The sequence below is a fragment of the Tubulanus polymorphus genome, chromosome 5, assembly GCF_964204645.1.
Source record: "Tubulanus polymorphus chromosome 5, tnTubPoly1.2, whole genome shotgun sequence".
Classification (NCBI taxonomy): domain Eukaryota; kingdom Metazoa; phylum Nemertea; class Palaeonemertea; order Tubulaniformes; family Tubulanidae; genus Tubulanus; species Tubulanus polymorphus.
The window spans coordinates 20,299,663-20,324,224 of NC_134029.1; the positions used below are offsets into that span (position 1 = coordinate 20,299,663).

Consider the following 24,562-nt stretch of genomic DNA (forward strand, 5'->3'; position numbering starts at 1 on the left):
AGTAGATCCAGGTAACTTGGTGATCTTAAGGCTAGTTTATGTCGACTTGCGATGCAACGCCTACCGACGCAACTAAGAGCACCAGTGATTGTAGCCCAGCCTACATCGACTGCATTCCCCATCCCCAGCAACTGAGCCCGAAAGTCGGGCATTGTATACATACATTGTATATAGTGTCCAAGGTAACAGATATCAGCAAGAAGATCCTTCAATCATGATATTCAAGTTCAAGTTTATTTCACGGAAAGCAAAACATGCAAGTTCGATGATAAGAAAAAATTTTAAGCTGCCTCAATATACCGTAAGTCCCATAATTCAAATTTCATATGATATAATTTATTAAAACAAAACCACACCGTTTAAACAACAAATTATATCATACAAAATTTGAATTGTGTGACTTCTTTTATTAGTCAAGTCAATTATCTACACTGACACGGATCATTACACGGATTAATGTTCATTCGACTAATACCGTAAGGTGCTGCCGCTACGATGATCGTTAGCGGATTTTTCGTACACTAATACTGACACGCTTTCGAACCGACTCTGGCAACCTATGTGCTGTCCAACTGCACCGTGAGGTGCTGCCACTATGCAAAGCATTAGCGGATTTTTCAAACACTAACATTAACAGCCCACGTCCGATGCTCAGTCCAGATCTAAATCCGTAAATTACCGATGCCGTGGGTTGAGATTACCATTTTGCATTTTGACATTAACTGGTGGTAATTTTCTTTATCTTATCGATTCTTATCAGTGAATATCAGTGAACCGGATTAATCGATGACGTTTTGATTACGGAGTACGACGAGTAAGTTTGATTTTAATCATTGATTCATTTTACTTACGTAAATTTACAGTGAATAAAACGCAAGAGTTTAATGTAATTTTTACTTCCGGGTTCTAAAAATTCGTTGCACCCAAGACTCAAGAGTCGAGTATCAGTACTCCTATCTCCTTTCTCCATCCATACATGTGTTGATATTATAATTATTCACTAACCCAGAGTTCTTATCTTCTTAGTTAGTTCCATGAGTAGATACTCACTTGGCTTTTATTTACTAACAATAAAATACGGAACAGGTCAACTTGGCGTACCCAGACATCAGTCCATGCCCACCATTCATGTCCTCCAGGGGATTCAAACCTGATAGTATCGTGAGACTTCTACAGCACAAAACCCTGCAAGGATAGCCTATTTGCCATTTTTGAGTTGTTTCAAGTAGGCCTAAGCCTAAGGCGGTCTGATTCTCAATCTTATGGTTTTGATATGGTGAGAAAAGTGGGATAGGAGGGTCAGAAGGGTGTAAAGAATAGGGTCGTGTCTTCTGTAGTTAAGTTAGGTTTTGGATTAATAGGAATAGCCTTCAGTATGGCCAGCCTTCAACTGTTAACAACTGGTTACAAAATATCCATCTTCAAGATGCTGTAATCATGAAATCAACCTGAATTTCATGTGAAGGAATCATGAACTTACTCTAGGTCTATATCTTTATAGAAAACCTAAAGGGTGTAGCCTAATTGGGCTATTAGGTTACTACTGGGGATTTACAGTCATCTAGTACCAGAATCAACTTGTACCTGGTCAACTCATAGGGCCTTCCTCTTTTTGGTCTTAATAGGCCTATATCCAACTATGTTCAACTTAAATCCTGTTTAAGTTTCTCGGCATTTCATAAGCCTATTTTATCTTGCTGGTATTATCAAAAATAAGAACATAGGCCTACTAAATAAGGCCTAAAACCACTTGATTGATCAGAAAAAAGAATTTTCACAAAAATAAAAAATATCTTGTATATCTTTTAAGGGCAGGTGAATAGCTTGTCAAAATGCAGGGACAAGTCGTCCGCAAAAGACTACTGAGTTGACCCAGATCTGAGTTGACCTGCTACCCTAGTCAGCCATGGCCCAATTCGGCTATTCATCTATCTTTTCATTTTGTAGATTCTCATCTTCTCTCTCTCAGATGAAGCTCTTGGTGCTAATATATCGAAAGATGATTCTCATTAGGCTATGATATTTCTCCATTAAATATATCTTGAACTGTTTGTTTTTCACAACTTTTTTCTACTTAATCATCGCAGACAGTGACATTGGAAATACCTTAGTTGGTAATGTGTCATACCGTCCAAAGGTCTTTTCCAAAGGTCATTAGGATAAGAAAAATAAAGTAGGAAGGGCCAGTATGTAGATATAGCATTCGTAGTTGCGACGTTACTGTTGTACTGATCGGGATTTATTTCGTAAATGATATGATATGATGTGGTTTCGAAGGAATGTATCGTCTGCATCGTTACAGACTCAGCCTCAGGAATCGTCGGCCGATACCGGCATAATCGGAGAATTCGTTCTGAATCAGTTTTCAGGTACGAAGCGCGGCGTTACTAGTGTTACACGCTTTTGGTAGAAAGATATTCAAATTATGAAATAACGGATTGATTTAAGAATGATCCTGGATTTCGATCGCATTTGCTGAGAGTTCTCATCCGTCATTCTTTTATTGAAATAGAATCGTTAGCTGGGATGGCTAGTTCTCTTCCACTGACTCTGATTCTAAGAAATGTTTATTACTAGATGGTATAGGCTTTATAAGAATTTCATTAACTAAACAACAATGAATCAATCTTGAATTGTTGCTTATCCATTTGAAAATGCGTAGCAAGTCGTTTAATGGTATTATGATATATGGAACTGCAATAACGGCTGTGGCTGATATATAGATTTTAGTTCGTTATACGCGACGATACGAGAAGTTTTCTCCGTATTTTCTTAAATGGCTATATCTTACCGAGTATCCCTAGTATCTATTTCCGAGAAGTGGGCATATATTCGTTTACCCTTAGCGACCGTGTCCTAAAGTGGCCGTATATATAATGACCGTACTTTTATCTAATCTGTCGGGGGCATATACTAGCGGGTGTATTTGTGTTTGTATTTGTCATGATAAATAGCCGTGATTGAAGTATTGCGTGGCCTGTAGCAGATCTCCATGTACGCATATATGAGCATCTCGCGCGCCGTATAGGCCTACATCGAGGCGAATGGATTTTATCGATGATGATGGAAAAATTGTAGCGCGTTTTCTATACGCGATAGAAGCTAGTTACTGTATGAGAGGCATTACTAGTCGGTATTAGCTTTGATTAGGCTGTAATGTTGTTTCTAATGCGACGTCGTCGTAGTCAGTCTTTACCGATGTCTATCAACGTAATCAGACGACGCGCATCCAGATGCGAGCGCGAGTACTGTCGCAATTATCTCCAGCCTTTTTGAAAAACAATGGTAATTTTTTTGTGGGCGGAGCAAGTTTTCTTTAAGATTTCCTTTAATTTCGCTTGATACCCTTAATTTCTCCTAATGTCGCTCAAGTGTTAAAATTGCATTAAAATGCGCTGAAATTTCAAAATTTTCGAGACCTTCTGTTTTGGCTAGGCGCTAGCACTATGTGCAAGCTTATCCCTTTTATCCCAGTATGCCCTTTTCATTTCTTTGTGCCCGTAGATCCGCCTCTGATGATCGCATTTTTTCACCTACTCAGTGGCCTGAAATTTCTGTTCAGTTACCTTTCAATGTTGGTTACTAGTATAGTAGTTAGTATAGGTATATAAAGCTCTGAATGGAATGTTTATGGAGGTGGAATGTTTTAGATAAGTATAATGATCATACTGGTGCCTCTCTCATATTATTACCTGCTGTTTGCTGCCAAGAATGCGCCAGACAGGTAGAAATAATATATATGATCGACCCGTATTTATAAAATCTCTGAAAAATAAAGCTCCTCTGCGTATAGTAACCTACTAAAGATACTAAGGAATTTGATACATATCCCTCTGAAAAGAAATCGAGATTTTTTTATTTGAGCTAAATTTGCGCTTAGTTTAACACAGTTCGAAAATCCATGAGGGCATTTTTTTGTATTACATATAATTTGGATTGCGAATTTGATGGACTTGAAATAATTGGGAAGGGGGGAAATTGAATAATGAGACCTGAATATTGTTTATCTATTACCTACCAACGCTATTTACTGAATGAACCCGACATGCATTGAAATACCATTGAGATCTGTGAATTTTTGTGTGTGACGTCAAAATATGACACGGCAGTGGAAAAATTATTAATTTCTATAGGCCTACTTCATATGCTTAAAAATAAGGGAGTGGTGGAAAAAGTTTTATTATAAAGAATTTTTTCCCTCACTCCCGAGTTCTAGTAAATTCACCAAGAACTCGGGAAAGTTTATCAGCGGATCTGTAATCTAACTAAAAAAAAGCCTTAATTTTTGAAAAAATTATTATAGGCCTTGATTGCTGTTACTTTTTGATTAAAATTCTGTAGTGCTGTAAAGTAATTACTTTGTAGACTTAATATCATCGCAGGGAATTTCTGCTGAAAAGTCTTATCGCGGTCTTTCAAAATATGAATTTCAAATGCATTTTCTTATTTGATCGGTTTATAATGCCAGGACTAGTCTTCGGATTCAGCAAGAAGGTTCTCACTTGCCTCAGTCTAACGGCTAGAAATTCTCTATAAATATCTGTTTCGTTTCTTTTTCGCTTCTCGCAAATGGTTTTCCATATTCAGACACCGCAAAAATGGCGCCATGTGCCGTTGAAACCTTACAACGATGATATATACCTTACAACGATGATATATACTCTCTCTCTCGCGTTTGTTACAGCAATAGAACCGGCCTTTGTGATGGAGTTAGCTCACAGTTTGTTGCTGAACGAAGAAGCCCTGAAACGAATCTCCGAAAATAAGCGGCCCGTGTTCGTGTTCGAATGGCTGCGTTTTCTCGACAAAGTTCTCGTCGCCGCGCAAAAGGTTTGTCGCGCCTAAAAATAGGTTTCCTCTTAAACCCGATGCTTGTGATGCAGGGAAACCGAGAAACAGATCTCGGAAACGTAGTTTCCCGAAACCCCGTTTCATTTGAATGTGTTTCTCTGTTTCCCTGTATCATGTACGTTGGACTTTAAAAGTATCTAAAACCGAATATTTTTAGATATCGTTACCCTAATATTTTTTCTAAATTGTCTAATTTTTTTTTTCGTCAAATTTCAGTCGGACATCAACGAAAGTCAGAAAAAGCTCGTCGCCCAACTGACGAATCAGATTACGGAATCTCCCGGGCCGCCCACGCGAAAACTGCTCGCGCGTTGCTTAGCGACGTTGTTCAGCGTTGGCGACACGTTCGAATTATTCGAGACAATCAACTTTTGTAATTCGATCATCAAAAACAAAGATGACTCGCCGAGCTACCTTCCCACACGCTTGTACGTATCTCGTATTAAACATCGTAACATCCTCATGCGCCGCCAGACTTTGATGATCGTACCGCTCGGTTTTTAACTCGCGTTGAAAGCTTTTCAGATCAACAACGACGTTTTCGACGAGTGAATGTTAAGAAATGTTTATTTCTTTAAGTTGCTCGTAATATAAAAACTCCTTTAAAAAAAACTACCTTTAAACTTAAAACTAATCCACATGAAGCAGGAAAATACAGAAACATGGATTCAAATACGTTTGATCTCGGAAACGGTTATTTCCAAACACCATGTTTCTCGTAAACGCTCATGACACAGGGGAAAGGTCCCCTGTGTCTTACACATTTGGCTTTAACGCACATGACACGTTTCTGTCTCCTGTTTCCAAGCTTCCCTGTGTGTTGGGCTTAGTGTATTCCATTTTTTCCATCTGATGATTTTTTTTTATCATACGTGTATTCGTCTTTAGGGCTGCCGTCGCCGCAATCGGAGCCATGTATGAAAAACTCGGTCGTATGGTCGGACGGTCGTTCGAGGAAACCATTCAACTTCTCATCAAAGCTCTCAAAAATGCCGAGGTACCTATTTGTATGTCTCGTAACTTTAAAACGATAATTATTTACCGATTGATTAATTATCCACGGTAACTGAATTCAGGATGATAATTGCCTATAGCGTTTTAGCTCCCAGACTTCGGAATCAGTACATCGACTCTCCACGAACTACACTTGTAATGATATTATCTGAGTTCAAAGCGTTTGTTAAAACAAAACTGTTCCACGCTGACTACAAACACTAATAATACCCTAGGGGCCGGTTTTATAGGCTGGTATTATCTTTAACCCAATCTTTCAATTGAGTTAACCGGGGGGGGGGGGGGGGGGTTAAAGCTAATACCAGCCCATAAAACTGGCCCCTGGAGAAGCACATTTCAACTTTGCTTGCATCGAAATTTGTGCCATATCAATTCTTACATATATCATTATTATTATCTTTATCTTGAATATTGGGTAAAAGAAACCCTTTCAACTAATGGCAAAAATTCGTCTTCATGAATTTTTGCTAATGGTCATCAAGTGGAAATTTTCATTTACGATGAAAATTTAGATTAAATGTGGAAGGATTGAAATGTTTTTATTCAATTACGTGCATTGTTTTTCAGTCGCAGGGAAGATGTGAAATAATGTTGACGTTACAGAAAGTCCTACTCGGACTCGGCTCGGCCGGATCGGCGTGCCACAAAGATATCTATAAAGCGGCTAAAAATTGTATGAACGATCGATCGATGACCGTACGCTGCGCGGCGGCTAAGGTTAGCAGTTTGACTCTCTTAATCTCGAGCGCCGCTATCGAAAGGAAAAATAGCTCGGCGATTACTTTTTGCGTCTAAAAGCTATAATCCTAACTAAGTGTGGTCGTCGCGTCGATGCTAATTTCTGATGAGGGATTTACTGAGCTAGAAACAAATGGAACGGCTGACCATTATTTTTTGTAAAACTCCTTAAAAACTTCTAATACACGAAGTTATGTAATTATTCATAGCCATATTTTCAACGACTGCATTGTTTGAAATTAGTTCTGATTTACTCGATTGGGATAAGGGATGATGCTGTGTCCTATTCACAACTGTTAGTGCTCAGAGACAAGCGGGTTCGAGTCCTACTGCCTGCTTACAGTGCGTGGGCAGCACTTCAAAGGCCATCCTGTCATGATATCCAACAAAAAATCCAGTAGGGTTAGTCTTGGGAAACCAAAATCCGAATGACATAAAGCAAAACAAAACAAAATCAAAAATGTATACAAGGTGCACCTATGACTCATTGATTCTTTATAAACTTCTAAATGGAAAATGCTTTTAAAGGTGCTTGAAACTCCTTTGATTTGCGCAAAATTAAAGCAGCGATTGACGTCTAACGCCGACAATTTTGATGACGATTTTTTTTTCAGTGCTTATCTGAACTGGTGAATCAGGCTCCGTTCACGTATAGCACCGAAACCGAGAACATGGTATCGCTTTGTTTCCGCGCAATGGACGGTTCTAACTACGACGTTCGGTGCTCGGTGGCGAAACTTCTCGCTCAGTTATTAGCCGCCGCTCTCAATCCAAAGTCTTACAGTAAGTATTCACATACTTAGTCATATTGAAAGTGCATTTTTTATAGCTACCTTAAAATGGATTTTGGTTTGAAAACCACAGCCAATGAAGGCTGTGTGTCACCAGCTGTACCATTAAATGGCTTGCGTTTCGATGCGACATTTTGGTCTAAATTTAGTTCATTTTCGATGAATTTTCATCTAGTTTTTTGCCTCCCACATCAGAAATTTAGGAAACTCATGTCTATAGATGAACTCCGATTGGTGTTTAAGGTCCATGTATAAAATAATATTGATTCATCATTCATAGAATTTGAGAAATCATTTATTGATAGATTTTAATTGAATCTGAAAAGAAATCTGGGAGTTGTCGTCTGAATTCACACTTGCAAACGTGGCAGATCCTCGATTGCCGCGGTCGAATTTAGAGTCGTCAATCTTGGTCGAATTCTTACCTGTTATTTGTTGTCTGTACTATCAACGTTACGTAAACATTTCGTTTGCTTCATATTCAGTGCCGGGAAAAGCGGCCAATAAACGATTGGGTCTCGACGACGTTTTCAATTTGTTGTCTACTGGTTTTCTGCGAGGAGGTATGGGATTTTTAAAGGGTTCGACAGCTGGCGAGATCATGAAAGGAGGAGGCTCTGGTGTGAACAGAGAGGTTAGAGTCGGTGTTACTCATGTAAGTACGCGGAGGTTCGTTGGGTTCGTTTTTTGTCGTCCGGTCGTATTTCAATGGGTTAAAAAAATGGTATGACGTTCTATTTCAGTCGTATGTTGAGTTCGTGAAGGCAATGGGCGGACTGTGGTTGGAACGGAATCTGGCCGATTTTCTCAATCACGTGCTGTGTTTGGTGCTGAATCCCCGCGCGACGCCGACTCACGTCGACGCGGTGTACGCGCGCAAATGCGTCAATTTCATCCTGCGTCAAACGATCGGCGGTTTACTGGGAGAGAAGGCTCAAACGGCGGCTGCGCGAGAAATCTGCGCGATCATCGTCAAATATATGAACGCCTCGGGTAATTCTTACAAGTCATCGCTCTGAGTATTTTGGATGTCCAAGTTAACTTTCTGCCGAAGAATCTGGACTCCTTATTCCTCACAGTGCTTTACACAGGAACCGTTAATGTATGAATGCCTCGTCTAATCCTTAATTAGTGATGGCTTGGATATCCAAATGCTCTAATGAATTTTTATATGAGGGACAACCCTCACCCTTCTACGCACAAGATGCCTTCCTTTAACCCTTTCAGTGCATCTACGGCGCAGTACGGTGTATAAATCACTAGTGCGCCGCAATGTTGTGTATCGACGTAATTTTATCTTTATCTCTATTAAAAGATGGCAGCCCTGTCAAAAATACTGAAATATAAGTAACAAATGATACACCGCATCACAGTGTAGTCGCTTTATAGTAGTATGCCGTTATACATCGCACTGAAGTGGAATATACCAAAACTTTAAAATTATCTCTAGTACTTAGGGTAACAATTAATCTGCACTGATAGGACGTTAAGAAATGGTACTGGGATTGGGAACGTGTTTGGTCACTTATTCGCCGTATTTCACAGGCATTTTTTATGTGATCATATTTGCTTCATTTCGTAGGAGATGCCATATTTGAATCGGTCGGTGAGAAGAGTTCGGACGGCTCGACGACGCAGCACGTGCTCGTCTGCGCGCTACAAGAGTTAGGAAGTCTCGTTCAACGGTTGGGAACGTCTGCTAGTAGACTGCTGGCCGACCAAGCTCATGGTATGTTTCGTAAACAAGCATTATCTGAGTTGCCAAAAGCTCCTAAATGTTTGACGTCCCTGATTATGGCACCTGTTTGCTTATCATTATCAAGAATCTGATAGGAAAATTTCTCTGACTCATGCAGCTATATACTATTTAACTTTAAATTGATTAAATTGAGGTCTTGATGTTACCTTTTGAAGCATATGCTTACTTTAGAGTGTTATGGCTAAGTGATGTACATGCATATCAAAATTCTAGGTGCAAAAAATCGAGCGTTGAACTACGAATATTATAATCTCACCTGAAACTGACAGTTTGTAAAACGGTGTAAATGGGAAAAATCTCATTCACTCCAGTCAAATGAATCTACTTAATTTCTCAAACATTGCCGAACGATAAACGCTTTTGATTTTATCCGGAAGATTCATGACGTTTGTTTGTAATTTCTAGGTGGTATTATAGAACCAGTGATGTCTGTGTTGATACACCCGTGTGCGTGCGCGCGATTGACCGCCGCGTGGTGTCTACGCTGCATCGCGGTGGCGCTACCGTCTCAAATGACGCCGTTATTAGACCACTGTATGTCGCGTATGCACCAGTTGAAGTCATCGCCGGAGGCTATCTCCGGGTACAGTTTCGCGGTAGCCGCGTTGTTAGGCGGCGTACAACAGTGTACGTTAGGTATACCGCACGCTAAAGGCAAAGTAAGTGATGATTGTTTCTTTTTCAATTGTTTAAAATGAAGTCAAAAGTTAAGGATATCTAACACCCCTGGAGAAAATGACAAAAATCATTTATGGTGTCCCTGTATGTATTATTGGACAAATTTTATTTGTGTCCAAATGCCCCATTGCGGCAAGCAGCCATTAGTCTCGGTTGTGTAGTTAACCCTTTCAGTGCTGACTGATTGCTGACCTAAAGTGCTGGTGATAAATTGAAATTTCACCCCAGTGCGTTATATAATAAGTGTACCACTATAGCGCATCTACGCCGTATCGATTTAGTTACTAATTTTTCAACTTGTCTGACATGACACAGCAAAGTTAATCGCAAATTTATACACCGCGCTGCAGTGTAGACATAGGCCTACTGTAAAAGGGTTGATACACTTCAGAAATTCATTTCATATTAGTATCATGAGATGCTGCGCCTCATTATTTATCTGATCATCTCATGGCAGTTTTGGTTTATATATTTTCAGCAAATATTTGCTATTGCTGAAGAGTTGTTGCGTACTGCAACTCAAAATAGTCGTCTGTCACTGCAAAGAACTCAAGCTGGATGGCTATTACTCGGTGCACTTATGACATTAGGTATTTTTCTTCTTAATTTCCAAACCTACGAGAAGATACATGAGATGACGAAAATTTGAATTTGTTTATCTCGGATGTTGTCTGTTTTTTGCGCTGTAGGACCACCTGTTATTCGAAATCATCTGCCTCGAATGTTGTTGCTGTGGAGAAATGCGTTCCCGCGATCGACGAAGGAGCTGGAAGCCGAGAAAATGCGCGGAGACGCGTTTACCTGGCAGGTGACACTCGAAGCCCGTTCTGGTGCTTTATGCGGTAAGGAAATGTTGAACTGTATTGTATTAATCATCTTTGAATAGATGTGGTATTTGGTCCCGGTGGGTTTTCACAGCAATAGAATCATCTGTCATATGGACAATAATACTTGAATTTGAACTTGGACCTTAATTTTAAAGTGGAAAATGTTTCTCGTTTTCTCATTTTCTACTAAGTATTCTTTTAAGGACATTTTACTCCTCTTGCAAAGATCTGCATTGGGTTTTTTGCCCGCAGTTATTTTGCCTGCCATTGAGAGTTAAGGATCATTTTACATGCGCCTACAGCCTGAATGGTTTCCTGATGATGATAACCTGATCCTTATCTTTAAATGATATTATTTGGATATAAAAGCTTGTAAGAAATTATTGTATGAAAATAACCATGTTTCTAGTCCAAGTATAGTTCATAGTCTGGGTATTCAATTACTCTGTCTCAGCAGACGGACAACTTGAACTTGAACTTGAATTTTTTTCGCTCCATATAAAACAACTAGCTTTATATAGGATGAATACTTGCAATGAAATAAGAGATAAAAAATATAAACAGAAAATGGGGCAGTGGATACTTAAGCAAAAAGTGGACTTCTTCATCAATGAGCTTGTGATCAGGACAATAGGGACAGTATCTGTTGTCAGCTAAACTATATCTCTTTTGAAAGAGATATGCTGATAATCTTTGCTTATTGTCTTTCAGCGATGCAGAGTTTCATATCTCACTGTCAGGAATTAGTCACCGAGGACGTTACGCGAAGATTAATGCCACCATTAGAGTGCGCTCTGACGATGATGGGCCAGTAAGTGTTTAATGTGCTGCTATTATTCAATTTGTTACCATAAAACGAAACCAAACGACCACCCATGTTGATTATGATCGATCGTACAGATAACCGTGATGTCTTGTATTAGAGAAAAGCTCTCCTGTAATTAAAACTTATTACTACCTTAAAACGTTCTTAAAATTCTATTCTAAAAACTATTATCTCACTTTTAGTAGGAAAAAATATTGCGTTATACAGTAATCTTTTATGTTTAAGAAATTGTTATCTGTAATCAAAAATAATTGTTGCCTGTTAATTGTTCTGAAAATTCCTATTAATATCTCACTTTTAGTGAAAAAATTAATCATACAGTGTCCTATGATTGTTTCTTTTCTTTATGAAAGGATGAACAGTATAATTAAGATGTATGGTGCCCACTTGAAGGCTAGTGCTGCCATGGTGCGAGTGAGATTGTATGGAGTATTACTGCATTTACCTCCGGAAACTTTTGAAGGTGTGTTACCAATGATTCGCACCCGACCACGGGGCTGATATCACCTATGCCATATTAAGAAAAATGTCAGCTTTCGATAAATGTCGGAAATAGACTGACTAAAAGTTATTGTCGCATTATCTTGTAGTTTGTTGATAAGGATTTGAACTAGGCTACTCTGTAAATCGGGGGGATAAAAAGATGCAGAATAATTACAGATACAATATGTAAAATATAGATAAACATTTTGCCTAAGATTTGAATTTTGACTACAGTTCTACAATCTTTGGTTCATAGACCCAATGATTGCTTTGGTAGATAAAATCTCACGATGCAAGGGTGTCTCCAATTCGAAGTTAAACGATATCATGATCTACATCGACGTTTCTTTTTCGTGAAATTTTAGGAGCCTACAACGCGTTGTTACGAGAGCTGGTCGCCGAGTTCACGTTGACGGATAACCCGGCGAACACGACCACGTCGTTGCTGCGTTCGATGTGCCACGTCGACGATAGCGTTATCCTCGGTTCCTGGTTACAAGAAACCGATCACAAAGCGATCGAAGACCAGGTAATATTCGAAATATTCTTTCGCGTGCTTTGACTGCTAGGTGCCTAATAGAGATAGCGTTTTCCGAGGTGTGTTAAGGCGATGAGAATAAGACTTACGGTAGTTACTAAAAAGAACCAAAAACCATTACTAATATTTCCCTTTTGAGCACCTTAATATCTGCATGGTTGACTGACCTGGTTTAGATTAGTAGTGCATCGGTCTCTCTCTCTCTCTTGAGCATGTTTTTTCATCCATACCAAACTGACGACATAAAACACACCTCATCTCATACCTCATTTCATCCATTCATTCTAAAACTCTTTTCAGAAAATTTTAAAAATTTTTCAATGTATGTCGGCATAGTTATTAACCAACTAATGGACGAAAGTAGGCATTCGAGATGTTAAAGATATTTTATCAAATAGAAACATCTTTTTATTAATTCATTTCATCGTTTTTCTCAGTTCGTCGACTTACATATACATTTATTTCACTCCCTCATTCCCTTGATAGCTGTTCACCTCTTAATTTGACTTTTCATTAAAGAATACAAGAAAAATAGAATACAAATCTAGCGTCATATCATTCATCATCAGTTCTATTTTGTCATCATCGAAATCATTTATTGAATGTCAGTCTTCATGTATACCGGTATATATATATATGTATACTATATGGTAAAATCATCTTTAGTGATATCGTGTTGTGGAAATGTTTCTGTTTTTAGCTGGAGCCCAATCGTAGGTTGGATGTAGAAAATGTGAGTAAATCGCCATAATCAAATCATCGTGTTCTGTACAAACTTGCTTGCCAGCGGTTTTCTAATGAAATTGTCATCCTCGCGCGTGCAAAGTCAGCAGCTCAGTCGGAAAGTTTTTCAAGTTTGTCAGTAGCTCAAAAAGGCATATTCGGGTCATACCACCGGTTAAGTCTTTTTTTCATTGAGCGTTATACCGGTCTGGAGTCTGTGGCTCTGGCAAGCAAGGTCACTCATAAAGCATGCCAACATAGATGTCTAGGTGCATTGCTGCTAGCTCGTTACAGAATTCACACATATTTTAACTAAGCCAGTGTTTTCAGGTCGTTACGAAGAAGAGAAATGGCCACGCATGCTAAAACAAGCTTTAGATCTCGAATTCTAACTATATTATCATCTAGATGCACACATCAGAGCTTCAGTTATTTGCATTATAGTAGTCATTTGAAAACAGCTGCTCAAAACGTGGAATTTATTCGGCTGTTCTGTCTGTATTGTATTTAGTTTTCATTAAATGTGCGTAGAAATATCCCAAGTGTTTAACACCGTACTACACCGATCTCACATGAACTGACAATGAAATGAGTTTGCTTCAATGTTTCATGTTTTTTTTGGTGTTATTTCATTTAGTGTGACCGGATACCTTGTCTTGTTTTCTTCATTTCTAGTGCATTTTCTCGATGGTTTTCTTTCTCGCGGTCAGTCAACCATGTTACTTCGTTCAATCTCGAAATACGTACATCGACTTCGTGTTTCACGCTTGCCCTATGATTAGCTTTCGTAGATTAACCGTGACAGTATGAAATGATTATTTTTTTCAGTTTTCCTGATGATATTCCATCGTTATATATCTCGGATGTATTTGTCCGGAGATTTTGCGGCGGTTCTGCCTGTAACCCACTACCTCAGACATTCTCACCATTTGTTGTGTGCAATCTTTCGTTGAAAGTCTATGATCAAATGCAAATACATAAGGTCCATTCGTTGATTTATTTTCGACTAAAAATTTCTGGTGAAGTCCTCATCATTTGATGTCCACATGATCATAAAATGGAAGAATGCAGAAATTTTTGCCAATGCCTAAGGAGGAGGAAGTTGGTCACCGCTGCAGATCAATGTTATTTAAATATTTCAGTTTCATCGGTTCATATAGATGTCTTACGTTACTATTAACGGGGATGTTTTTGCTCGCCGTTCTAGGATTCGAATCATGAATACCGGTATTTATTTTATCGTTTCTGTTTACAGTTACAACCGAACAGCGCCTCCGGATCCGGAGCGTTAGAACATGACGCCGCATACCTATTCATCAAGAATGTTAAAAATCATAGGGTACGTAACTTACCAGGTATTCGGTCTCAATTCATTTATGCAATCTTAATATAGCCCACGATGCGGCGAAACACAGAAACAGGAAACAGGAGAGAGAGACATGTTTCTGAGCGTTTCCTATTTTGTGTGTGTTTATGAGAAATGAGAAACATGGTTCATGAACAATAGTTTTTCCAAGATCCAGCATGTTTGATTCGGTGTTTCCCTTCATCATATGAATTGGGCTTTAGTGAAATTGATTTCAATTTCAGTTTCTACATGAAACCGGTCTTTTCTTACTGTAAACTGTAAAATTGTAACTGTAAAATTTACATGGATTGTTATCATTCAAATCTAAACTTTGCGATATAATTCGATCTCACGCTCAATCTAGAATCTGATCCTTCATTTCTTTATTCGAATCGATGGTTGTTATTGTATTTGTAGGATGAATCGATCCCGGGGCCGTTACCCCTCGGCGTGGCCGTAATAGACCGCAGCGTTCGTCTGTACGGGGCCGTGTTTCCTCGCGTCGCGCACAAGCATCGTCTACAGATGTTGGAACATTTCGGCGAATGCATCAAACAAGCGAAATCCGCGCGTCAACAAGCCGTTCAGATCAATATTTTCACCGCCGTTTTGTGCGCGTTGAAAAATCTCGCCGAATCGAAGGGTATCTTCGGGCAAAACGACGTTCGAAAAGCTGCCATACAACTAGTCCTGGTAAGACATCAATTCAATCGGTATCCAATATTCCGAGTTTAGATTTAAGATGTTATAACCCTTTCAGTGCTGACTAATTCATACTCAAAGTGCTTGAGATCATTTGAAAATTTTCGTAAATTCCACCCCGGTGTGTTGAATAACGGGCATACTGTCTTAGTGCGTCTACAATGCAGTGCGGTTCAGTCGTTAGTTACTTATATTTCACTATGTCTGAATTGTGCTGCCATCTTTCGCTAGAGATAACAACTGCTGAATAATTGAATCAATACACCGCAGTGCAGTGTATTAGCAGTCATCCCGGATTTATTCACTGTACTGCAGAGTAAGCGCTCTGACAGGGTTCAAATGTTAATTTTGGAAACTTTTTGGTTGCTTTAAATAGAGCCGAAGCCTTCTCGAATATAATCAATGGTTTGTTCACTTTCATCGTTTTCCGCTTGCAGGGTGCTTTAAGCAGTTCGAACCCTATTTTACGATGCACGGCAGGAGAAGCCTTAGGCAGAATGTCTCAAGTTATCGGCGAAAACAAGTTCATCGCCGAAATGGCGCAATATAGTTTCGACAAGTGAGTTTGAAAAAAAATTCGATAAACTAAAGGATGATGTAATTGATCACAAGATACCATAAAGAGAGAAATTAATCTATGTCGCAAGCCATGGAAGCCTTGGAATGTCCCAAGTAGTAGAATAGCCACACCTAATGTGGGGAATAGAATAAAAGTTTAAGACCCACTTCGTACAAATTCAAAATATTTAAAATGAAATTTATTATCAAACCTGGCGATGATCTTTAGAGAGAGAGTTGGAAACATTATATTTCTTATATTTAATTCTTGAGTAATAGATTTCATTTTCTATAAGATGCAATTGATTCCTACAATGTATTATGTTCTCCGTAGGTTGAAGGCGGCACGTGATGTCGTAACGAGAACTGGTCATTCATTCGCTCTCGGCTGCCTGCATCGTTACGTCGGTGGTATGGGAGCTGGACAGCATCTAAACACCAGCGTCAGTATTCTGTTAGCTCTTGCGCAAGATTCAACATCGCCAGTCGTTCAGGTAAATAAATCCACTACGATGCCCCGTGGAAATTGAAAATCGACAAAATTCTGGGTCATTCCATAACTATTGATTATAGAGATACCTGGGTGAAATGGCTTCTTTTCTTGCGATGAAATTTTCTCAAATTTTGCCGTGACTGTTGAAATATTTAGATTTATCTTTCTGTGATAGGTTTGGGCATTGCACGCCCTTGGTTTAATTGCCGATTCTGGTGGACCGATGTTCCGAGGTTATGTGGAGCCGACGCTATCTTTAGTCCTCACCCTGCTGTTGACAGTACCTCCGTCAAACGTCGATGTACATCAATGTCTGGGCAAGTGTTTGGGAGCGCTGATTACGACTATAGGACCAGAAATGCAGGGTAAGCTTGGAAAACAAATGTACAATTCCGACTAATTGATTCATGAAATCTTCATTACAATTCGTCTTCAAATTAAGTCGATAAGATACTTAACATCCATGTAAGATGAATATCCGAGAATGATTATTCAACCAAAGATGTAAAGTTCTTGAGCACTGTTTCGGCTAAAGAATATTAGAACTATTGCTACTACTAGAATAGAAAGATTGTTATTCATTCTGTATCAGTACGCCAGATGATGGCTGTGGTCTTTAGTGGAAATGTTGCTCACATTTATACTCATACTCAAGAACTTCAAATCAATTCGTCATTATCAACTGGGAATCAGTTTTAACTCATCTGAATATAGTTTTGTTTTTTTTTTCATGTAGGAAACACTAGTGCGGTTGCGACTGCGCGTCTGTCATGTTTAGTATGCTGTGCTATAATGCAGGATCACTCCGATTCGCTTGTACAAGCCGAAGCCATTTCTTGTCTGCAACAGTTACATATGTTTGCGCCGAGACACGTCAATTTGTCAAGTCTCGTTCCACATCTATGCGTAAGTTACTTTTCCTACGGAGCCAAACTGCCAGTATATCTTATAAAGATGACAACTTTTTTCACTATTCAAGTATTTTCAAGTAGAATAAAAAAGGATTGAAAATTGTGATTAATTGAATTCAAATAATGGGAGAAATGAAGAAAACTTTTTGCATATCACTAGATTGAACATTAAGACGGGCGATATGGAAAGCAAATTTTTTGTGGAAAATAGTGATTGAAAAAATGAAGGAGGAAAAAAAATCATATACATTTTGATTTTGTCGAATCTGGGAGCGATTTCACCCCTAAGTTTTTATAAAGAAGGCCTAAGTAAACGATTTTCAATACATTTTCTGGTTATGTTCGTTTTTAGGAAACGTTGAACAGTTCTCATTTGCTGCTGAGAAGAGCCGCCGTCGCATGTTTACGACAGCTTTCTCAACGCGAAGCGAAAGAGGTCAGCGAACACGCGTTGATGCTCGCCACCGATCCGAAAGACGCTCCGAAAGACCAAGCTTCGCTCGGACGAATCGTAATAACGGAACTCGGCCTAGAGGGCGCTCTATTTCAACTGCTCGATCTGGAGACCGATAATCAACTGTGCTCGAACGTGCGCGATACGCTGATCAGTATGTTGCAGTCGATGGCTACGACTAATCTTAAACGATGGCTTTGTTTACTTCGAGAAGTGCTCTCTGCCTCCAGCGGTAAATAGTCTTCAATTATATTATGTACATGATCTAAAAATGAAAAATATCTCTCGATAAATTCTTAGTAACCGCCCACCTAGAAAGCTCCAGATTGTGGTTTGATGAAGAAGTTTATGTTTAAAATAGGTATTATTATTGCTGCCACTTACCTTGAAATCAGGGAAAAGTCAGGGAATGTTCTTTTCTTTGAAAAAATCAGGGAATTTTTTAAGAGGCTAAATAGCTGGGAAAATTCAGGGAAATAAGTTGAGATAGTTAGATTGCACATATAATGAAATAGTTTCTGTCTACGTTTTATGTACATGTTTTTGACTATGTTAATCGATTTAGCATGTTAAGCTGGGGAAACAACTTATATGTCAGGGAATAGCCAGGGAAAAGCCTTAATCAAATAAAAGTGGCCATCTATTCATATACCATATACTATGCTGTTCATATTAAGTTACTGAGACTAGGCCTTAGAAAATATCATTATTGTGCCTGGTGACTGTTGAAAGATTGTTTTATTGCTTTGCGGCTTGGTATATTCATTTATTCTGGATGAAAAGTTTTAGTGATCCCTTAAAAAACCCTTCATGACTTACATAGTTAGTATTATGATTTATTCAGAATCGTCGAGCCTCGACGAAGAGGTAACAGAAGGCGATGTCGACGAAAAAGATGACGAAGTAGAGGACAGTAAATTCAAGGCGGCCGAGGCAGAGATGACTCACCCGACGGTGGCGCCACGATGGCCGACGAGGGTATTCGCGATCGAGTGCCTGCGTAGGATTAATCAGGCTTGCGAGGGTGATGAAACTAACTACGATCTGATCAAAGCCAAAGAATCAAAAGATGCCACTTCTAAAGGTATGTGGTCTTTTAACGTGAAACAACCAGGACTAACAATTCAAAGAAAAACTATAAGAGGATTTTGATGTTTCAATGAGCCAATGAAAATGGCTCGTAGCGCTTGAGTTTAAACCTCAAAATCATTTCGTAGTTCTTGATCTTTCTTATTCTTCGATTGAATTAGACAGTTATTTGTCTATGAAAACCAACCAATCAAGGTTTATATACCGTAAAACTTATCGATCTTTATCTGATCTTTATCGTAATGCAAATGGCATACCAATGAAATGGCGTACCATCCTGAGAGTAGATCAGGCTGCTATTTGAAATATTCAGAGTTACTGTATTCTTGGCTTTCCACATCCAGAAATGATCAATTCACGCATTTAAGTTGATCTCAGTTCTTTTTCAGGTTCATGCGTTTCATCTGAGAAATATTCGACAGTTTTGTCTGACTGCGCATCAAGGGATATTTAGTTTCAGACCGAAGCAGTGCTACTACAGTCTCAATAATTGCTTGTCAATGAACGAACGTAAACATTTTGTCGTTGTAGATTATTTGGTGTTGCATTTATCTGAACTTATTCGAATGGCATTTATTGCGGCCACATCAGACAGTGATAAGTTGCGACTCGCTGGATTAGCCACTTTACAGGTACAATGCATCGTAAACTCATCGCATTCGGTGAATAATTTCCCGAACCTTTCAGTATCTCGTAATATTTTGATTTTATCTCGTAGGATATCGTCAGTCGATTCGCTACCGTTCCTGAACCGGAATTCCCCGGTCACGTTATATTAGAACAGTACCAAGCTCAGGTAAATAGAATTCCGGAAAGAATTCAGCTTCAAAATTTATAGGATTCGATTATGTAATGACCTGTCTACTTCTTGAGTCTGAAAATATTCATTTGATTTGACAGGTTGGTGCAGCTCTTCGGCCAGCATTTGCTCCTGAAACGTCATCTGATGTCACTGCTGCGGCATGTGAGGTATTGTACATACCGGTATACTTGACTCAAATTCTTGAAAAATTCAGTAAAAAATGGAGCTTACAGATAATCACTGGACCAAAAATCTTTTGATTAGAGATTCAGTATCTCAGTAATTGCTACTTCTTTCGTTGAACTTCGTTGAACTCCAGCACATATCAGTTATTGGCATATTCTATATGTAATAGAATTTTTGTTGTTGCCATTATTCCAGGTGTGTAGCTCATGGATCGGAAGTGGAGTCGCTCGCGATCTGAACGATCTACGCCGAGTTCATCAACTTCTCGTATCGTCGCTCGCCAAACTCAAAAACAACAAAGGTCAATCTCAGCTGTACAGCGAAAGCGCTTCTACGATGGAGAAATTAGCCGTACTCAGAGCCTGGGCAGAGGTGAGTTGATAATGGATTAGGATTTTCTATCCTGTCCTCAAGGACTATACTGGTCTAATGAATAATTATAGCTACGCATAGGATTGAATTTACAATATGGGCCACAACACATTCGATGGTAAAATTTGAAAAAGTTAGTGACTAATCCATTAAACTGGGCGCTAAGGTCTTAAGATTTTCGTGAAATTAATTCTTGTTAAAAGTCTGCTGGGGCCGGTTGCATAGTCATGGCTTAGACCAGTCTAAGACCATCTTAGTTCTATAGCCTAACTAACAGCTTAAGACCAGTCTTAAGATTTAAGACCATTTTTGGACGTTAGTTGCCAAATTGAAGTTAACCTTATTGATGAATCTAGGATTGGTCCAATTTGGATATGTTAGTAGAAAAAAAAGAGTTTCTGCTTTCATGTAGCAGAATTATGCTAAGTGAGAAAGAATTAACTTTTCGTCAAATATTCTTTTGGATGAAGATTAGCTTTGTGAAACTGTGAAAATTAGCCCTGTCTAAAGGAACTGGAATGAAATGTTGATAAATGACACTATGAACTGTAAATGCTTCTATATGTATATTGTAGGTGTATATCGTAGCGATGCAACGCGAAGATGAGAGAAAAAATCAACTGATGGCGTGTGCGGCGCCCTCCGACGGCGACGATCTACCCCAGAACGATTATTGCAGCGGCGAAAGTTTGTTGAGTCTCGTGCAACCGGAACTGGTGTCGCTCAGCAAACACTGGCTCGATTTACTCAAAGATTATGCTCTACTTTCCCTCCCACCAGGTACCGCGTAAAATCAGCGAATTTTCATTTCGCTAGTCAAAATTTAAATCAGCTACTGGATCCAGTTTCACTGTTATGAGTTAAGATTTGAATCACCCCGTGTCTAAAAGTTGACAACTAAGCAACTAAATTTTGATGAAGAGTTTACTCACAGCTGTGGAACTGGACCCAGTTCCACAGTTCCGAGTTGAGATTTGACTTAAGAGTTAACTCATTGTAAACGAACTAACTTAAACTCAGAGTTAACTCTTACTCACGACTGTGAAACTGGGTCCTGTGTGGATCTTGTGTGGATCGATAAATTGTTATGATGTTTGAATTGATTACCCTGGTTTCAAACAATAAGTGTGGATGATGCCAACTTTTTCAATGACATTGAAAATTAGAATCAATCGACACTATAGCTATGTGAAACAGGACCCAGGCTTTTAATTGGCACATTCTCAATGTATTTTCAATATTCTCATTGTAGAATTGCACAGTCAGTTACCACCGGAAGGAGGTGCGTTTTACAACTCAGAAACGCGCGATACGGCGCGACCTCACTACAAACGTACGTGGCCGGCCGTATTACACGCCTGCACGCTGTGGCTGAGCGTAACAGGGTTCACTACGAACCATCCGAGCTCCGAGGGCTGCAGTTCGACCAGCGTGCCCGCCAATATGAATCCCGACGATGTCAATTCGGATAGATTTCATCTGATACTCGGTAAATCATTCGCGAATTTCAAACGACATTTTCGAGAACGTAGCCATTTCTTACGACTGCGATATTTTCTGTTTGAATCTAGGAATTTGCGTGGAAGCTTTGTGCAACCCGACGTCGACGCAGCCGGTTGAAACTGTATCGATGTGTTTACACGCTTTGTATAGTCTATTGAGCACAACATGGCCGAGAGCTAAACTCATGATGGATAATTCATTAGCTATTGAACTACTGAACGTCATGCACAGGTTCGTTCGTTTATAGTAATTTCTATAGCGCCCTTTTCACTGTGGTGCAATGTTCAACGGCGCTTTCCCTTCAATTGGCATTACAAGGTTTTACCCCAGCCTACAACTAAGCATGTATCAGTCGTCTCTCCCTTGAGAGAAATAGCATCAGAGCAACTACTGGTTAGATTGCTAGATCGCACGTAAAATCAAAATCAAACAGTTTGAAATGTTTTACATATTTGACTGTGTTAATTGATTGGATTCTTGACTAGTCAGGGAGAAGAATGCGCATGTCAGGGAATAATCAGGGGAAAAGCAAGTCAAATAAAAGTGGCCACACTGTCCGAGTCTTTTTAGAATGATATGTTGCTTTTCTCACATATTTCTGAACTTGAACGAACTGAATGTTGTGTCTAATTGTAGATTATTGCTAACGAGAGAGTTATCGAGTACTCATCCGCTGGTTGTGAACGTCGTGAAGCAAGTCGTCAAAGCAGCGCATGAAGATCTGGAAAAAGCTAAACAGCGAGGTGCGTACACCACAACTACGCATTCATTACTGGCTAATTGTATGAATTGCCATACATCGAAATCAGCAAATAGTCGGGGAATTTTCTTTTTAAAAAGCTAAAAATCATGGAAAAGTCAGGGAAATTTGTTGAGATAGTTAAATTCCGCATATAATCTAACAGTTTCCATCCATATTTTGTGTATATGACTGTTAATTGATTGGTTACAATAGTTAAAGTTAGATACAATACTTAGCACATAAACTCAGGGAAAACAACTTACATATCAGGGATCAGTCTAGGAGAAACCAGGGAAAAAGCAAGAAAATAGAAAAATAAAGTCTCCCTGAATGAGAGATAAAGTACCAGATAACTTAATGCAACTAGCCTCTTCTGATTTGAGCTTGTGTTTTGATTTTCGATATTTCAATGTTTATTGATCATGTACGTCTGCTGTAGATCCTCGAGCTGAACCGGTCGACGCTGATGATCAGACCGTAGCGTTGATTGGCGAGGGCGGAGAAAGCGGCGATATTGTACCCGGCCAGTCGGTCTCGTTCGCCGTTATGGAAGTGTGTTTGTGTATTTTGATTCATCAACTGCCAGCGATCAATCCGGCCAATCCGAGCACAGGATTTCAAGTTCCCAGTCGACTCGGAAAACTGTCAGAAGAGTCGATACTCCTGATCTGCAGCGCCGTGCAAATAATGGCCGAGTTGCCAACTTTATGTTCCCCTGCAGGTAATTACAACTTTCACTTGCTTTATTTTGTGTTGTCAGTTGTTTAGCAAATCAATAACTTAATAGTAGAGTTGGCCCTACACTCAGACGTGAAAATAAGATTAACAAATTTATAAGGTTACAAGCAAAACTTGTTTCGGACTCTCGCTAGAGACCATTGTCAGTGTAGGTTTTCTTAAAATCAATGAGTTAGTTTGGCATTCCCTTAAACATATAGCACCTCTACTTAAGCCATAGTTCACTTGTGTCCTGCTCTTTTAAGCTCTCGTAATTTTTTCACATACCCCCAAAGTAATATTTCCATAATGAAGAAAAATTTTGTAAAATGTGTTCGTAATAATATCATATTACTTAAACTTAATTGTCAGTTAATAGACTTTTGAACAAATAACATGCATATTGACATGTCTATATAATATTTGTACATTTGTAATCAATCATTATTATTATTATTATTATTATTATTATTATTATTATTATTAATCAATCATTAATATTATTATTATTACTATTATTATTATTATTATTATTATTATTACTATTATTATTATCATTATGAGTATCTTTACCTAAATTACTGAAATATTAATGGTTATAGTATATTGCCGTAATTATGATTATCATTGTATTTGTATTTGTATAAGTTATTGTTGTCATTATTATTAGAATTTGTATTATTATTATTAGTATTATTATTATTATTATTATTGATTAGCATTACATGTATTATTATTGTTAGCATTATTATTATTATTATTATTATTATTATTATTATTATTATTGATTAGCATAATTATTATTGTTAGCATTAAGATTATTAATAGCATTATTTATAAGTATCACTGCACATTCCCCTGCACTCTGCACGAGGTTCCAGCGCCTTAATTTTATGTACAGCCTGTTGGCTTGCACTGGATACCTCGTAACCGGTTTACGAAAATAAATTATTATTATTATTATAAAGTTCGAACAGCACACACAACATTATACAGCTAGTAATCGAGTTGTCCTAAGGTTTTCCTTTAAAAGTTTTTAACTTTTAAAAATCTAGAGATGTTTTGAACATTTGAAATAATTATCATTTGTTTGATTCTATATATCTCATTCACTGGGGTGTTGATTATAAACCCTATCATCTGACTGTTCATCTGATTGTATATCTGCTATTGTTTTCTATACAGGAAGTATATCGATACTGCCGTCTATATTGTATTTAATGACGAGCGTATTACGCGAGTTGTCTACGAGCGCGGCCGTCGAGACGAACTGTCCGACGTGTACGACTGCTGTATTACAGAGTTTGAAATCGCTGGTCGTCTGTCCAATCATGAGAGATCCGCTGTGCATCGACGACTGGGTGAAACTACTACAGAGTACAATGGTGTCTTTACTCGATATGGCAAAACCAGGTATTCTCTTTGTTTCGTTGATTTATAGATAGCTATGTAAATCA

The 24,562-nt window shown here is 38.7% G+C and overlaps 1 protein-coding gene across 1 annotated transcript in view; it reads left to right on the forward strand.

Annotated features, from left to right (window-relative positions):
* The first annotated feature begins 2,197 nt into the window (after nucleotides 1–2,197).
* Nucleotides 2,198–24,562, forward strand: part of LOC141906470 (HEAT repeat-containing protein 5B-like) — a 29,186-nt gene continuing 6,821 nt past the window's right edge. The window contains exons 1-33 of the mRNA XM_074795771.1: nucleotides 2,198–2,369; nucleotides 4,685–4,830; nucleotides 5,068–5,279; nucleotides 5,740–5,848; nucleotides 6,433–6,582; nucleotides 7,218–7,386; nucleotides 7,880–8,049; nucleotides 8,138–8,387; nucleotides 8,977–9,123; nucleotides 9,559–9,812; nucleotides 10,310–10,421; nucleotides 10,521–10,673; nucleotides 11,370–11,469; nucleotides 11,838–11,947; nucleotides 12,333–12,496; nucleotides 14,484–14,567; nucleotides 14,994–15,269; nucleotides 15,716–15,837; nucleotides 16,171–16,330; nucleotides 16,505–16,694; nucleotides 17,066–17,235; nucleotides 17,593–17,926; nucleotides 18,539–18,778; nucleotides 19,315–19,415; nucleotides 19,502–19,579; nucleotides 19,684–19,752; nucleotides 19,967–20,143; nucleotides 20,719–20,923; nucleotides 21,396–21,632; nucleotides 21,715–21,877; nucleotides 22,283–22,389; nucleotides 22,828–23,109; nucleotides 24,291–24,518. Coding sequence (XP_074651872.1) covers nucleotides 2,261–2,369; nucleotides 4,685–4,830; nucleotides 5,068–5,279; nucleotides 5,740–5,848; nucleotides 6,433–6,582; nucleotides 7,218–7,386; nucleotides 7,880–8,049; nucleotides 8,138–8,387; nucleotides 8,977–9,123; nucleotides 9,559–9,812; nucleotides 10,310–10,421; nucleotides 10,521–10,673; nucleotides 11,370–11,469; nucleotides 11,838–11,947; nucleotides 12,333–12,496; nucleotides 14,484–14,567; nucleotides 14,994–15,269; nucleotides 15,716–15,837; nucleotides 16,171–16,330; nucleotides 16,505–16,694; nucleotides 17,066–17,235; nucleotides 17,593–17,926; nucleotides 18,539–18,778; nucleotides 19,315–19,415; nucleotides 19,502–19,579; nucleotides 19,684–19,752; nucleotides 19,967–20,143; nucleotides 20,719–20,923; nucleotides 21,396–21,632; nucleotides 21,715–21,877; nucleotides 22,283–22,389; nucleotides 22,828–23,109; nucleotides 24,291–24,518 — 5,578 coding nt within the window. The 5' untranslated portion in view covers nucleotides 2,198–2,260. The remainder of the gene's footprint in view (nucleotides 2,370–4,684; nucleotides 4,831–5,067; nucleotides 5,280–5,739; nucleotides 5,849–6,432; nucleotides 6,583–7,217; nucleotides 7,387–7,879; nucleotides 8,050–8,137; nucleotides 8,388–8,976; nucleotides 9,124–9,558; nucleotides 9,813–10,309; nucleotides 10,422–10,520; nucleotides 10,674–11,369; nucleotides 11,470–11,837; nucleotides 11,948–12,332; nucleotides 12,497–14,483; nucleotides 14,568–14,993; nucleotides 15,270–15,715; nucleotides 15,838–16,170; nucleotides 16,331–16,504; nucleotides 16,695–17,065; nucleotides 17,236–17,592; nucleotides 17,927–18,538; nucleotides 18,779–19,314; nucleotides 19,416–19,501; nucleotides 19,580–19,683; nucleotides 19,753–19,966; nucleotides 20,144–20,718; nucleotides 20,924–21,395; nucleotides 21,633–21,714; nucleotides 21,878–22,282; nucleotides 22,390–22,827; nucleotides 23,110–24,290; nucleotides 24,519–24,562) is intronic.